We start from the raw sequence: 16999 nt of genomic DNA, 5'->3' as shown, positions 1-16999 counted from the left end.
GGGAGGATGTTAATATAAATGTTGCATACTAAGGCTTAAATTGTTAACATTTAAATACTTTATATAAACCTATTTAATCTATTTTAAAAATATTTAAACCATTGTTTGATAACCTTATATATCTTCCTCTTATTATTTCAAGTTTGATGAGCTGAAAGAAAAGTCCAGTCCAGTGACGATACACATACAAAGAAAGGATGCCAGATTTGGAGACAAAGACAAATCTCTGAAGGATTTAAAGAATTTATCAGACTAAACGTCTCAAAATCCAAAGGAAAAAATTATTTTCGTGTTCAAATTTGTTGACTTCATCAATGACAAGGGAAAAACAACAAAGTTCCCCATTGAGTAAAAGTCACACGGTACTAAAAAAGCCGAGTAATTTTTTGGTTAGCTGCTTAACCACATTATTATCAAATATTATACAGAAGACTAGTCCTCTTCTTGTATGCTTCATGAAATTTGTGTCGTATAATTTCAAAAACACATTGAGTTGGCCAATAGCCTGGCTGAGTCATCCGTTCTCTCGTAAGAGGGCATTACAAACACAAGAGACCATTTCCACCCATCAGACAAATATCGATAATGATCCTTGAAGTCATCAAAGCAAGGGACCTCAATTGGCTGAATCAGGAAAAAATATTACTCTTTCCTGTGGGTTTAATCACATTAACTTACCAAAAGTGTAACATTCAAGACAACAATAACTCCTCGAGTAAATAAGGAAGGTGGCAGCTACCGCAACTCTCCATATTAAGAAGGTAACCTGCTTTATTTATGGGCGACGAAGTACTCTTAAGAATTCTCTCACGACCACAACTAATATATTAATCCATCATTCGATTCATCCATGTTTTGTTCCTCAAGAAACGCATGATTTTGTTCTTTCTTATTTCTGCTAAATAGCAAATATGCCCCAAGTCCTACTGATACCAACAGAGGCCTACACGTCCACTCGCATCTCAAGCCTGTCTAGACAATCTAGCGGAATCTATTTATATCGTCCTGCCAACACAATCAGGATTGTCTTTTCTTCTTCCTGCCATCAATGACAGCAGCTTATTTCTACGTTTCGTTCTTGCAGGGAGCCCAATTCAAAGAGTTTACGCTTTAAGGACAGCTTGCGGAACAGCCGTCTCGTTTGTGGGATCCCTCTCACCGCAGTCCCTTCTTTAGAAACGCCTTCGTGGCGGTCGGTCGAACGACTACACTCGGCGATCACGCGACAGAAGAAGTAGAGCCTTCCGAGAATGGGCAAAGCGTCACTGTCTCGCCATAACCACCCGTCGCTACGTCATTGACGCTGCGTGGCGCGGCGACAAGAGAGCTCGCGGATCGGTGAAATCGTCTCTCTCTCTTTCTCTCTCTATCTATCTTTCCCCGTGTGTCTCTTTCTCTTTCTCCTCTCTCTCTCTCTGCATTGTACGTATTCTCGCTCTGTCTTAACTCTCTCTCTCTCTCTAGCATTGTAGAAACGGGGAAACCCAGATACCTGCTGTCGCCGATTCCTCTCTTTGTGTTTATAACGGTTGTGTTGTCTAGTGTCTACGCGGATGAAAGATACGTCTGGAGGAGTGGGGAAGAGGAAGAAGAGAAGGCATGGAGAAGGATGTGGAGTATAGAGGAGGAAAGGGGGGCGTGGTAAGACTGTCATTGGCTATGGTTCTTGTGCAGGTCTTCCAGACTGGGATGGCTATAATGTCGAAACTCGCTCTCGACCAGGGAATGCTCGTCTTTCCTTTCCTCGTCTACCGTAACGCCATCGGTGCCCTCTGCGTTGCTTGTTTGGCCTTCGTTCTCGAAAGGTGTGAATCCAGAAGCGTTCATTTTCCCTCTCTCTCTCTCTCTCTCTCTCTCTCTCTTTCTCTCTCTTTCTCTCTCTTTCTCTCTCTCTCTCTCTCTCTCTCTCTCTTTCTCTCATCTTTCTTTCTCTCTGTCGCTCTCTGGCTCTCTCACTCTCTCTTTCTCTCTTGCCCTCTCTCTCTCTCTTGCTCTCTCTGTCTTTCTTTCTCTCTCTCGCTCTCTCACTCTCTCTCTCTTTCGTGGTCTCTCTCTATCTTTCTTTCTCTCTCTCTTGCTCTCTCGCTCTCTTTCTTGCTCTCTCCCTCTCTCTCTCTGTCTTCCTCTCTTTCTTTCTCTGGCTCTCTCTTTCTTGCTCTCTCTCTCTCTGTCTCTCTCTCTTTCTCTCTCTCTCTCTCTCACTCTCTCTCACTCTCTCTCTCTTTCTCTCTCTTTCTCTCTCTCTCTCTCACTCTCTCTCTCTCACTCTCTCTCTCTCTTTCTCTCTCTCTCTCTCTCTCTCTCTCTCTCCTTCATCTCGTTCTCTCTCCCTTTCTTCTCCTCCCTCTCTTCTTCGTCTCGTTCTCTCTCCGTCTCTTCTCCTCCCTCTCTTCTTCATCTCTCTATCTTTCCCTCTCTTCTTCGTCTCGCTCTCTCTCCGTCTCTTCTCCTCCCTCTATCTTTCCCTCTCTTCTTCGTCTCGCTCTCTCTCCGTCTCTTCTCCTCCCTCTATCTTTCCCTCTCTTCTTCGTCTCGCTCTCTCTCCGTCTCTTCTCCTCCCTCTCTTCTTCATCTCTCTATCTTTCCCTCTCTTCTTCATCTCGCTCTCTCTCCCTCTTCTCCTCCCTCTCTTCTTCATCTCTCTCTCTCTCCCTCTCTCTCTGTCCTTCATCTCTCTCTCTCTCTCCTTCATCTCGCTCTCTCTTTCTCTCTCCTTCATCTCGCTCTCTCTCTCTCTCTTCTTCATCTCGCTCTCTCTCCCCTCTTTTCTCCGGGTTCTAATCCCGTGTTAATATTCAAGCGCATAGCTTTTAGCACAGCGATAGGGAGTGATTGGTTATTGAACATTAACATGCTACCAAAGCTTAGGTACATGATTAGAATCCAACGGGCGATGCACTCTGACTTAGGAGTAGGTGTTGAGGGGGAATGTTGGATTCTAAGCATCTACCTAAGCTCTGATAGCATGTTAAGGGGGAATGTTGAATTTTGCGGCCCGCCCAGATAGGTTAAAGAGGAAAAGTAGTGCCATTTTTATCAGCAATGGCTTTATTACAGTAGTAGGTACTTTAATGTTAACAATCTCTTGTGAAGTATTTCTCTTACACGATCAGTGTTTCTTCTTCTCCGTGATTTTTGTAGGAAACACCTGCGGAAGCTATCCTGGAGGGGGGGAATGTGGATATTCACTAACGCATTACTCGGGTACTGGGACAACTCACTGGTTCCTTCTCACTTTCCTTTTCATCTTCTGAACAGTGTTGATTTCATAAATTGGTCTAACGAACATTCATATTTCGACATTACGGCTTACGATGCTGTTTATATCTCAATTAAAACGTATCTATAAAGTTTGTAGCAAAGGAAATATCCTTAAGTTATGGGCATATAAATATTTACATATTTATATGTGTGTGTGTGTATAGAAACAGAGTTGAGTTCCAAATTATATGATTTGTAGATTTGTAATTTCATAGACCCAATGGCTTCTATGTAGAACGTTTTGGTCCCTGGCAGACGAAAAGTCTCGGGGGGAAAATTAACAATGAAAATTATGTGTGTTTGAGAGAAACATTTAGTAAAGATTTTAGCCGTCAAGATGGAAATTACCAAACTCACTTGTTATGGTACTGAGCATTCTACCCTTTTTTTACAGTCTTACTCTTGGAATGAGCTTGTACTACTACGGTCTACGTGACACCACGGCAGCCTACTCTTCAATTTTTCTCAACCTGATTCCTGTGGCTACCTTTGCTTTCTCTGTCATGTTGAGGTAAGACCTGCGGTTGAGATTAATGAACATAAACAGGGCTGATTTATTTCAAGACACTCTCAGACGAGGAAGTATTTTCTCTTAATATTGTAGAACAGAAAAACTTGATCTTGGGAGGGTAGAAGGAGTGTTGAAGGTTTTCGGTACTATTGTTTGCGTCGGAGGGGCAATGATCATCAGCCTCCACAAAGGGAAAACTCTTAACTTATGGCCTTTGCATGCTCATGTGTCAGAAATCACTAAAGTGAAACCAAAAATTCATGATTTCTCAAGAGGAACTGGGTTCTTAGTGGGCAGCTGCTTATGCTACGCTTGCTGGTTCATCCTTCAGGTAAGTAGATGTTCAGAATTTTCAAAAGCTGGAAACACCGTTAATGAATTTTTTATTTGTTTCCGGGTCCAGTTTTGAGAACAAATATAAAATGATTAATGTATACATTTTTTACAGGTTAAAGTCGTCAAAGAGCTTCCCTGCATTTACTGGGGGACGGCCTTGTCCTGTTTAGCAGGATGCTTGCAGTCAGCCGTAGTTGGTGTGCTCGTAAATAAGGAAAAAACCGATTGGATGGTGAAAACTAACCTTCAACTCGGCACCGTCCTTTATTCAGTAAGATCTCGTCCCTCACTCCCACTTCTACGGGGCATTCAATTAAATGACGAAAATTGAGTTGGTACTTTTAATACTCCTAGGCAATCCTTAAATATTTTAGTGCGACTATCTTAAATGATAACGCATTAACCGGCGAAGATCTAAATATGATATAACTATAGGGTCCCATAGCAGCACCCATGAATATGGCCCTTTATTGTTTTAAACAGACTTCTTTCATGTTGGTCTTACTTGACTCAAGGATAAAAGGAATTGGATTCTCTAGATACATATTGAATGAAAATTAATCATATTTGGATAATGCCACTATGTAGGCTAATTAACAGTCACGGTTATGGAATGAAAATTTTCGCCTCATGAGAAACCGAGCGACGGTATTTTATAGGTTAAATAAGCGAACTTACATATTTAAATATTCTAAAGTGTATAAAAGGTGCGAGATTGGCCCGGATCCGTTCAACGAGTCTTTTCGTCCAAGCAATAAACAGGCTTAGAAAAAAGATAATATACCCTTTCCTCCGGCGATTAAGTTATTCTCGATATTTAGCGAATGAAACATACACTAGAACTCTATTGTTTGTAGGATAAAACATTTTGAAATATGTTTAGCAATGTAGTCGAGATTTTCTGGGTATATACAAATTCGAAGAAACACGACAACCTTTTCTTACATCTCGACTTATGAGTCGAGATTTTATTCCTCCATGCAGGGTTTGCTGAACGTAGCTGTAACGTTCGTACTGGTAACATGGGCAGTATCGAAGAAAGGGCCGGCGTTTCCTCCAATGTTTGCTCCACTCTCGCTTATCTTCGTTACTATCACAGAGACCATCTTCATGGGTCTTCAGCTCACCCTTGGAAGGTTAGTATGATGTCACTTTCATTTGATTAAACCGTCATCAGAAACTTTATTGATTGATAGATACTGGACCTCTTGACCTTGTTACATTCCCCGCAGGAAAATTCCTCTCTTAGAAAGAAAAGTTTTAAAAAGTCAACCGGGAGTGTTTTCTTTCTTATTATCTCTTTCGATTTGTTGCAGCATCCTGGGGATGATTCTGATTATAGCTGGAATTTACGCGTTTCTGTGGGGGAAATCTAGGGAAACTGCTGAAGATGAAAGTCTCCCATCACATTCCGTGCTCTGCGACTCGCGACCTGCTCCCAATCCCCCTATCAAATCAGATTTGCCTATTTAAGGCAAATATTAACTGCCCAATTAGAAAAATAGTAAATCGCATTTAAAAAAAAATCTCTCTCTCTCTCTTCCTCTCTCTGTCTCTCTCTCACACATAAAAAAAAGTGAATAGAAGAGAGTTTGTTACCGAACGAGGAGAACAATATTAACTACTGACTGGGCTCCTTCCCTCCCCACTGCCGAACTCAAACTTCTGAAAACATTCCCGTATGAACCCCCTTCTTCATAGCGTTTTTAGCACCGTTAGGTGACATAACCAGAGAACATGTCGCTGGACCCGTGTCCGGAGCGGTGTCCTCTAGGAGAACCGCCCTTTACAAGATGGAGGCTGCTAGAAGGCAAGGGAAAGTCTTTTCTGGGCTTTTATTATCTAGAATATTCTCTCTTAGCCTCTCTCTCTCTTAAACTCTCTCTCTCTCTGGCTCAACCGTTGGATAGGGATGTTAAATTCTCCTAAAACTCTCTTCATGCAGAACACTGATCTCCTCACAAAGGGCAGTTTCTTTTAAGCAAGCCTTTTGTTCTGCTGAACGAGTTTAGTAGAAGGGATCCCAACCATGCAGAGAAAGGGTGAGATGATGAAGACTATTGGAGCTTCGTCAAGCGGTTGTCGCCCAATCAAGGAGAAGGCTGGGTGATACACTCAGCCCCAGTCCTTTCCAGCCATTGTCAAAGACAAATCACCCATTCCTTGGGCTAGACAGATGTAGATGCAACTTGAAGTACATGATTTGTGAGGCATGTTCAGGCTGGAGACTGGCAATGAAGATGGATCACCATGCCTTATTGATTAGCTTTCGAGTTTTGTCAAAATATGTAGTGACTCAGATGAATATTTCTAAGACTTAGAGGAACACGAGTTTCTAAAAAAACAAGTCATATGGGCGCCATTCGCTAGATTTCAATCCCTTGGATGTAAGTTTGGGAGGAACTATTCACAGACAAAGAACTAGTGGTTTACTCTGCTAGATTTCAGGCTCTTAGATGTCAATTTGGGACAAAGTTATTGTTGGGTTTTGTAGGCCTTGATCTGGATGAATAAAATGATTCCTTGCAGCGGAACTCATTACGGAATCACAACAACATAAAAAAAATATGTAATGAATCACTTCATCACGGCGCACATTCGAGATTTGCTCAATCCTTGAACGAGTCATGTGGAGCTGCTCATGTGTCCAGCCTCTAGAGGTATACATGTGATCCTCGACATGTCAAATCTCCCCCTTCACCTTGATGTGCTCCATTCACCCTCCACATCATCGTTACACCATCGTAATTGTATTGGGAGTGGAGAGGTGTGGGGAGAAGGGATAAGAAGGGAAAGGCCCCTGAACAATTCTAGCCTAGGTAAGTTTTGTTCAAGGCCTTCCCTATTTATAATAAGTGATATTTTTCATAACCCCCCACACTTGAGTATATCTTTTGTTATCCAAAAGACCATTTGCATGTGGCTCTCTAGGCCCATGTATAAGTCTAGTTAATGACTCCAACAACCCAATACCCTTTATTAGACTTTCAAATTAATTAACTATATCATCATATACTCGTAGGGCATAATCAAAATATACTTGTCTGTATGTGAGGAACATTTAGTTTCTTAGGTGTAAGGACCATACACAAAACCATGGTATGAATCAACCTGATTGACACTAGGGATAATATCATTTATGGCTTCATGTGGATCAAATTAGTGAAAAATTTTCCCAAAGAACAACCATTGTTTGTCAATCTCTCTACCTTAATTGTTATTCAGATTGGCCATAATTATTATATGAAGGGAACTGAATGATGTTATTATATCTGAATAATTAGTGTTTCGTCTTCTCCAATTCAAGCACCTCTGAAAACACGAGTGGGTGATCCTATCTTGACCACAAAGTTACTTTCGTGGATTTGTTGCCACATCCGAGTTTAGAGAGTTTAAAGTCTTGTTCTTGGAGACTTTTAGGTCATAATTTTATGTCAATAATTGTCCCTCCATAAGGTATCCTTGGTGTCTCAGGCCTATACGTTACTTACACACCCCTAACATCAATCAATCTGATTGAAGCCACTGAAATATTTTTCAAAAGTGAACACACTGTTTGTCCTTACTGTATGTGCACTGATGGCTATAGCATTATCAATACCTATGATAGGGTTACAAGTAGAGGCGGAAATAATTTTGAAAATTTGGATTTTCATCTTGTGTATCATCCAAATAGGAAAATTAGAATACATGTTTAACAACTAGTAATCATTTTCGTATGATATCATCATACTTGACTTAACCATTGTATATATTTAAGGACTTTATTAAAAAATAGCATAAGCAACTGAATAGACTTTTATTTCCATGAAGTAAACATGACGTGGAAATGTGATTGTCTTGGATGCCACATAATATGTGCTAGTATCTTTGTTGGAATAAAGTCAATTACCCTTATTCAATGATTAATGTTTTTGGAGTGATGCTAAAATGATATCATGAACAAGGGGTATCGTTATAGATTTGTTAAATTATCAAATAATGTAACTCGATCAATCACACTATTTCCTCTAGTAATGATCTCACTAATCAAATTAAACTCTCTCAGAATGTGAGACCCCTAATGAAACTATGTCAATTTTATTTATGTTATTGCATTATTGTTGTCACACAAAAAAGAGGTTAGAAGATCAAAGGAATAATGTCAAGTTTAGAGATGAATACTTGAACCATACGGCCTCCTTTCATTCTTGACTATACGAGCACTCCACTTGGAGGTTTCCACAAATGAAAGATCTATGTTTAATGTGAATTAAAATAAATAAAGTTCTTCAATATGGTTTTAACTGGAAACTGGACTTTAACTCTGATGCTTTAGCTCTTCTCATCGAAAAATTAAAAATAAATAAGTAGTCCATAAGTACTTAATGATGAATTTCAAAGCTGACATTATTAAAAAGGTTAAGGTTTTAATGCATATTTTCTGTTATTTTAATTTCAATCAATTTATATAACCTATATTTACATAAATAAAATACGAAAGTGGGGAATATAGACCATATCTGTAGGTAATAAGAATTAAGGATTTAATATATTTGTATGGAAATTAAATAGATAAGAGGAGATAATTCTTAATTATGTGATATTAATTTGAGTAAAGATGAGACGACGTAAGTATGCAATCGTGAATATTAAATAAGAATGAGATTACTTATATGAAGAATATAATATAGGAGACTGTGATCAGATATGTGATAAAATCAAACTTAGGGTTAGAACTAGGCCTTTGTTTGATTTTAAGTGAATCAATAAAATTTATTAACCATTACTCATGTAAAAATTATACATAGTGGAAGAGTGTGGGCTGTCTCCACAAGGAATAGATCTTAGGGATTTAACTATCTCTAGATAGTGATTCAAGAAGGATGAGAAGCAATACATGTAGTGCAAGAGGTAGTGATGTGATGAGCAAGTTGAGATGAGAGGGGTGATACTAATTTTTTAATGAACATGTGACAGAGAATACACCAGACATAGGCAGGATGACATGAATAGGATGAATTGAAATGAGGAAGTAAAATAGACTAAGACATAAGAAGAAGATGACAGATATATGAGGTGATAAAGACGAGAGTGTGAGGAGATTAGTGATTTATGGTGTTTATAGGGAATAGAACAAGATATATGATAGAGATGAGCTATATGATGTGATATGACAATAAATGATGAAATATTGTAATGGAGGTGATGAAATCACAAAGATGTAACTAGCGGATGCGTCGAGGAATCATAAATGTAAGCCAAGAGAAAAATCAGATAATCTTTTGATATATTTTTTCTAGGACCAAGGTAATTTTCTGATGCATATCAGTCTCCCCACTTGCTTTTTTGATGTTCTTCAAACACTCAGGACACCAAGAAGCCTTGATGGATCTTCAAAAACCTCACTCTCTTTCAATCAGCCTATTTGGGAAGAAGTGAGTTAAATATGATTTTTACATATGTTTGGGCGTCAATTTATCCAGCCTTGTTGAAGTTGCTCTCAAAATTTCAGCTGGAACGTCCTTTTAGATCGTCCAGTATAAAGCCATAAACTTGGAAAATTCCTAGCCACTGATTTAAACCAAATATTTCACTCTTTTTTTCCTCATCTGAGACGCCCCATGGCTCATAGATTTTTTTTATTTAGCTAACATTTAATGCAAGGATTGGGACATAATCTCCCATGTCATCTTCTATTAACAGCTGCAGTTTTTTCCACTTATCCTTGTAGGGAAAAGACAAAAAGACAAGTATAATGGTATATGATTCGTAAGAACTAAGTAAAACAATACATGTGACATGGTGGGGCTTCAGCATGCACCACATCAATGAACTTTTCATCATGCGCCAATTCTTTTAAGACATGTCTGCACAAATTAGAAAAATAAGTCAAAAAGATAGTCAATTAAATGTGACTCATTCGTCCATGCAAAACCTGTACTACAAATCAAATTCTGTCTTTTTAAAAATGGGCCATCTCGGCTCATATAACTTAAAAAGCAACAAACCATTAGTAATGATATGCAATTATGGAAACATCCTTTCTAATTCCATAATGTTATTTTTGTTTTGGACTATTGACCTAATCCATAGGGAAATTATGATTCATCACATATCAATAACAGATAATGACAGGTGTCATGGACAATGAGTAGCCCCTGAAAAAAATTTAATTAGTTCAAATTGAATGAAATATGTATCCAAAAAATACAAATATTATGTTTTCAGACTTTAAAAGGTCATATTTTGACTCATGAATAGAAAGTAAAATAAATCAGGGAAAATCATAGTTTGACTAAAAAAGTATTTTTTTAGAATATAAAATCATAAAAATACTTTAAAATACCTTAAAGATCGTAAAATTCAAAATATTATTCTAAAATTCTATTTACTCCTTTTAGGCTTGATAGCACAGATATATAATACATTTAATACAAATATACATGTTAATATCATCATATTAGCCTTTTAAAATGTGTGTTATCAAAATGCCAAATGAAAAAGTGGGATTGGAGATGACTTGACGAATTAATGATGGGATGAGAAGATAAAGAAAGAAATACATGTGAGTGAAAATGGGTGGATGGGGATGAATTTTTATAATGGATTAGTTTAGATAGGATGATGAGGTATTGTGATGGAGCAGAGTGATAGCAAGGAGTAAAGAGGGGATGATAAAAATGGAATGTGATATTGAAAAGACATGATGTAGATCTAACCTAAGAGTGATGATTAGTTGACAAACTATATGGTCACAAAACTTAACTTGGGTCCTCACATTTTTAGTACTTCTATCTGGCCACATTTATTTTGTTTATTTGCATTATACAATTTTATATGTGTGTTATCAAGCTTAAATCATTCAAATTTATTTTTGAATGATATTTTTAATCTTACGCATTTTTACTCATTTTTACAAAATTTTTATGGACTTTTATAACAATGTGAAACATGATACTTTTTTGAGTCAAGAGATGATTTTTTCCTTAAATGTTTGAAATCAAATTTGTAAAAATATGACTTTTTAAGTTGAAATACATTTTTATTTATACTCTTTGGGTCTTTTAGTAGAGATATGATTTTTTAAAGATTATTTTAAGTTCATTTCACAATGCCACATGCCACAATTTTCAATTCATCGAGCGACAACCAACCATAGTTATGGATAATGTTTGGTGACCACCAATCATTAAACCTAGTGAATTATTGGCGTCACCCAATTATTAACATAAACCGTTATGGCAGCACAATTAACGATGCCATAATGGCATTTAATGTTTATGTTTTTTCTTTTCAAATATTTCAATGCAGGGTGATGCCGCCCAATCAAAAAAAGATTTTCTTGCAATAGCTGTTGTGTAAGGATCAATGCTCGAGGACTTCTAATAATGGTTCTTTTTATTTTTGATTGGTCAAATATGACGTCTGCACCCACCTTTCATGAGACACGTGTACATGTGGTACGCACGTGCGCACGTGCTGCACATGCCGCACATGTGTCATTATGCTATTGAATTTCAAAGGGATCACACTATTGTGGCAGACGTTAATGCGCCGCCACGTCAAATGTGACATATTTATTAAAGAGTATATTTAATAATAAATAGTTAACCTTGTTTTTATCTTTTTCAGGAGTGACACGTGGCACGACGAGAGCCGTCGATTGCAGATGATGAGGAAGAATCTGAGCCAATCATCACATTAAATTCCAAGATGAAACAAAACCCTAATGGAATGATATGATGGAACTGACGAGGATGAGGAGAGATAAATCTTTATTAAATCAATGGCTAGGGATTGTCCAACTTCCAGACTTGATATCTGGCAATGCAGAACTTTGATTGAATGGAAATTTGAATAGTAGCTTTGTCTTTATGTCCTCTATCCAATCAAAGGTTAGATAAATAATTTGGTCTCTCGATCTCTGTAAACACATCTTTAAGCTAAGTTCCTCGTAGAGAGGCAGATTGAAAGACAGTGAAGTTTTGAACGTCCATGAATGTTATTTTTTGTGTCTTTAATGCTTGAAGAGTGTCAAGCGAGAAGTGGGGAGGCTGATCTGCATTAGAAATATGTTTGATATTGGCAGAACATATGTATCCAAGGGTAGCCTCTTGCCATACATTGATTCTTCTTCAACATATTTCGGTAGATCATTTGGCACTTTCACCTATCACTCTCATCCATCCTCATCCATTATTATCCCTATCTGGCAACCTTTATCATCGACTTCACGTCTAACCTACATGATCACAATCCCATAATGTGTCTCCTCCCTACTCATTCGAGAAAACATAAATAACTATTCTCCTGTTTCACTCCTCATTCTACCCTATTCTCACAATCCTATCACCACGTGTCACGCAGTCAAATTCCGAGCTAGGAACAATGCCTGAATCTGGCGCGTGCCATCCTCAGTGCTTGGAGCACAACACTTGGCAGCCTTGATCTCTTGTAGGAGAACCCTTCGCAATAGCTTAAGTACGCATAAAAGGGGTCGGATGAGAGATTGGAGGCGCAGCCCCATTGTAAAAAAAGATCATTGGATTAATATCATAATGAGGTTACATCATAATCATGGACAGTACATGGGCCAAGACAAGGGATGATACCGAAGTAGCGAGACGAGGCGTCGCATGCCTTGGTAGTATCGCCCTTACGCCTTGAGGCACGCCACTCCACGCACGTGCCCACTTGCCCAGCCACTACACACGTGCCCTCAGGCGGGGCATTGTGCACTTGTGGGCATGGCGTTCAGCCATCCGCTGCCCATCCCAGCTTTGACGCTCCACACGTCGCCAGCATCCGTGCTAATGCATATCGCATGCAGTCTGCTTGGACGCCACAGCGCTCTCCCACAATGGCACCCAGCGCCCACGTCTCAGCGCCCTCTGTGTGACGCTCCTCACACAGATGATGCGCGCGACATGTGCACGTAGCCGCGCAAGTTACCCACACAATTCCATGCGCAGCGCTGCGGTACTGCCTCCCAGCCTGCACGTCCTGCGCACACACACAGCCCTTAACACCCGCACGCACATCCTTGGTGACCGCATGCCCAGCAAGCACGGGCCTTCCCTGATCCACCGTGCTTGAGCACCGACGGGCATGCACACAATAAGGGCGATGGCCTAAAAGATCAGGGTCGAGCATCACCACCCGTAGTGCGTATTGTAGTGTCACACTAAAGGACAGTCTCCAAATCGTGAGTCCAGCACACGGGCATGTCCCTACAGTTAGCACGCAGGCCTTTGTGCAGGAATGCTGCATACTTTGAGGCCTTACACCATGTCTTACACCATCTTCATCCCTTCTTATTTATCCATCCTCTTATATTCTATTTAACCAGAAGTTGGTAAAACCCTAAATTATTAAACCTAAAGTAGCTACTTCATATCATGAACTCTGATCTCATCTCACACCACCATTCACATCTTACGTTATATGTAATCCTTCTCACCTCTAGAATTCACCTTTCAAAGGAGCTATTTCTCTAAGATTCGTTCCCTGTGGAGATGGCCCTTACTCATCACTAACTAATTAAATTATTTTATGAGTAAAGGTTTATATATATAATTGACTAACTCGATTTCATGATGATGTAATTTTTACACTAATTTTGAGTTTATCAACCACCAAACTATGTTGATCCAGGAAGGCTCTCCTCTTCCTTGTTGTCTATCATCAATCACAAAGACAAACCCTTGTTGAATACTTAATCTCACTCTTTAATTAACAAACTGAAACAGGAAGCGAGTTTATAGCACGTTTTTAGTGCAATACAAACCTCAACTTATAGATGTAATAGTATGGATGGAAATAAGATAGAAAGATGAATATGCCCTCAATTTTTCATCTAAATTGGCCTCTTTGATCATCAAATATCAATCCTTGAAGTTGGATTAACCCTAGTCGTTGGTTTAATTGAATTTTTCTCTCTCTTCGTGGACATCATTGCCATTGTATCATGTCTGGGGTTTCCTTCATGAGCCTTTTGGAAATCCTTTAAAATCATTGGCTGTAATTCTTGATTTGATTCGCAATCGACGTCTCTATTTTGATCATGTCCCCTTTTGAGAATAACATAACATAAATTTGGCTAGAGAAAAAAAATGTTTATGATGTGGATACATCATCGAGCATCATGGCTATGCATATCTGTATTTCTTCAAACAACATGCATCCACATGTCAAAATGGATTGAAAAAATAGGCTTGTGTAATGATCCAATAGTTAAAGGATGATGTGGTGGTTCCTCTCTCTTGATCCTACAGCATTGGTTGCATCTTTCAGTATAGATTTTCGACTGATCCGCTGTCTCGAGTGATCTCAATATTTGTTATAGGTCTTAGCCATCGCCATCGTGTTAGGAAATTCTCTTTGACGATATTGGATCCGCTTGTTCATGTCGACGGTGTGGACCATAGTGGATGAAGATCTTCCCCCACCACATCGACCTTTCGAGCCGATTATGCGGGTCATTGGGAGTTTGATCGTGCCATAACCCGTCCTGTGTTGTAAATTGGTTACGCCTTGGATATTCTGACTTCCAACGTACTTTTTGTTATATTATTTAAGCCTACTCCTCATTTCACTTTGTCACATCCCATCGAGCTTTAATTCCCTTGTGGTATAACATGCCCCCTCGATCACGATTGACGTGTTACATCATATATATAATCAAGTATTTTTATGGATCCATGATCATAAACATCATTAATATGAGTGGTTTAGTTGTGGAAGATCAGCATCCAGGAACCACCACATAACACAAAGCTTATATATTAGGTGGAAGATATCACTTTATATGGACTATGAGGTTGGCCCACCACAATCAATAATATATTGACCATTAAAAAAGACAAACAGATGTAAATGCAAATTGATGGTCAGAATAAACTATATTATATGTGAATTTGAGAAAAATTTCTAAAAAAGAACAGTGGACCCCTCAATTTAGCTCATGGCTAGGATGAACAAAGTCATATTATAGTAAAGTAGCACATAGAAGACATCTCAATCTCCACCCTTATCCCTCTCCCCTTCCCCTACCCCTCCTCTTTCCCTCCTTAGCATTGTCCCTCCCTCTCCCCTTCTCTCTCCCTTTTCCTCACTTCCTATCCATCACTCCACCTTCATCCAATTGTTTATATTAAACGTTAATATAAGGTACTGTTTAATCTAAAAAAATTTACAAGTATTAAATTAATAAATTATCAAACATAATAGGTGAGTTTATTGGATCCCGGGAAGCATTACAATTACAGTCAGTTTAACAAGAATGATGTGTCATCCTGTAAAGCTAAGAAAAAGATGAATTGGAGCCTAGAAGAAGGTGAATCACGCAAACAGCTCACTCCTTTCAATATCAACGTAGCACTAGGTTCCTTGGGGTGCAGTGAATGGTGTATTTTCTTGGTCTCATTTAGGGAGCTTAATGTGACCCAGGTTCTAAGTAAATGAAGAAATATAATCAACCATTAAATATTAGTCTAAAATAAATACTTTCATACCCAAAATTATAATATTATTATCATAAGTAATATTTCCCAAAGCCATGGATGACATTTGATAAAAGTATCTTAATTATTTTTTAGGGAATGATTGTGTATGTTTGAGGAGACAGATTACTATTAATCTAGTAGTTTTTTTATGTACATTAGAAAATTAATAAGCTGAAGCCATATATATAAGTTATTTAAAATTAAAAAAAATACTAACAGGCATATTATACCACCATTATTAATTTAATTAATAATTATATAGGTAGCCCAAAGAAAATATTCACAAATTCTATACAAAAAACCAATAAGTGAATATAATTAACTAGTACAAGCTATATCACCATAGATAGAATTATTTTTTGAGGAAAGGATCAATAAATTCATCTAACAGAAACTTAAAATGAATGACTGAAATAGAAAATATATCCCAATAAAATAGATCACCATACAACAATGATAGTGTTAGAAATCAATCAAGTAAATTCAGAACCATTTTTCAAACTGTAAAATTATAAATAAATATCGATAAATAAATCATCCCTCTCAAATTTATACTTAAACTTTTCAACTCTGTCTAATTTCAAACATGCAAAACTGAGAAATCATCTAACTTCATGAAAAAGAGTAAAATTTTAAAGTTTAATTTTTTAACAATATCATATGCAGAATATTCTATATTCATAAATTTACATATTTAACTGCTTTAACGATCATAATTATTATTTACTAAAATTAATCCGATTATATTCATACATATGCATCTATGTCGTTCCACCACCGGAGTGATAATTAGATCCATATAGATATAATATATCACTCAATTTATATTTATGGTTCCAAATTAAAACAATAAATATGCATATATGTGGAAGCACTGTAACAACTATACATAGGTATAATATATGATGTTACATTTATGTAATCATTATTGACATAATGATGTGAATATGAACTTGAAAACATCAGATTTCCAAAATCCAATCTCATATTCAACCCATCATGGTCCCATGCCATTGATTCTATGCCTCAGATATCACTCTCTTTCGAATTGTGGTGACCCTCCAATTAAGAGGCTTAATTGGATAATTTATTGATAATGTCTAAAATGAGGGCCAGCGGCAGCAAAAAAACTGTATTTTTAATTGGTCCCTTTTCTCAAAAAATAGTTTTATGCATACTCTTCCATTTCATCATCTAATATTTTTCCTATGTTTGCTTACTTTTAGATCTGTAAAAAGAAGGCATTTGGCATGAAAAAAACCCCAAAGTAATTTAGAAGTTTTAAGACTGATAATGATTTTATAGCTTTTTTGGAAATTTTTAAAGAACAATATGATTGTGATCTCATAAAGAAATGCTCTTGAAGTCAGTATATGTATGTTAAGTATTTATTTTTATTTATTAC

The 16999-nt window shown here is 37.7% G+C and overlaps 1 protein-coding gene across 1 annotated transcript; it reads left to right on the top strand.

The window, feature by feature from the left end:
- Positions 1-788: 788 nt before the first annotated feature.
- LOC144715035 (WAT1-related protein At1g43650-like) lies at positions 789-5664 on the top strand. Its single transcript, XM_078589885.1, has 7 exons — positions 789-1805; positions 3142-3204; positions 3656-3772; positions 3866-4103; positions 4221-4379; positions 5093-5244; positions 5425-5664. The coding sequence occupies exons 1-7, from the start codon at positions 1600-1602 to the stop codon at positions 5579-5581; spliced, it is 1092 nt and encodes a 363-aa protein (XP_078446011.1). The 5' UTR covers positions 789-1599; the 3' UTR covers positions 5582-5664.
- The last annotated feature ends 11335 nt before the right edge of the window (positions 5665-16999 follow it).

The sequence above is a fragment of the Wolffia australiana genome, chromosome 2, assembly GCF_029677425.1.
Source record: "Wolffia australiana isolate 7733 chromosome 2, ASM2967742v1".
NCBI classification, from domain to species: Eukaryota; Viridiplantae; Streptophyta; class Magnoliopsida; order Alismatales; family Araceae; genus Wolffia; species Wolffia australiana.
Note: the sequence above shows the minus strand (reverse complement) of the source record. Positions and strands in the feature narration are given on the sequence as shown.

What these genes read in the sequence shown, in the direction of transcription:
- LOC144715035 (XM_078589885.1), top strand. Translation starts at nt 1,600, where the DNA reads ATGGAGAAGGATGTGGAGTATAGAGGAGGAAAGGGGGGCGTGGTAAGA. An exon ending in TTGGCCTTCGTTCTCGAAAG is followed by an intron (nt 1,806 to 3,141) that starts GTGTGAATCCAG and finishes TGATTTTTGTAG; the next exon opens with GAAACACCTGCGGAAGCTAT. An exon ending in CTTCAGCTCACCCTTGGAAG is followed by an intron (nt 5,245 to 5,424) that starts GTTAGTATGATG and finishes GATTTGTTGCAG; the next exon opens with CATCCTGGGGATGATTCTGA.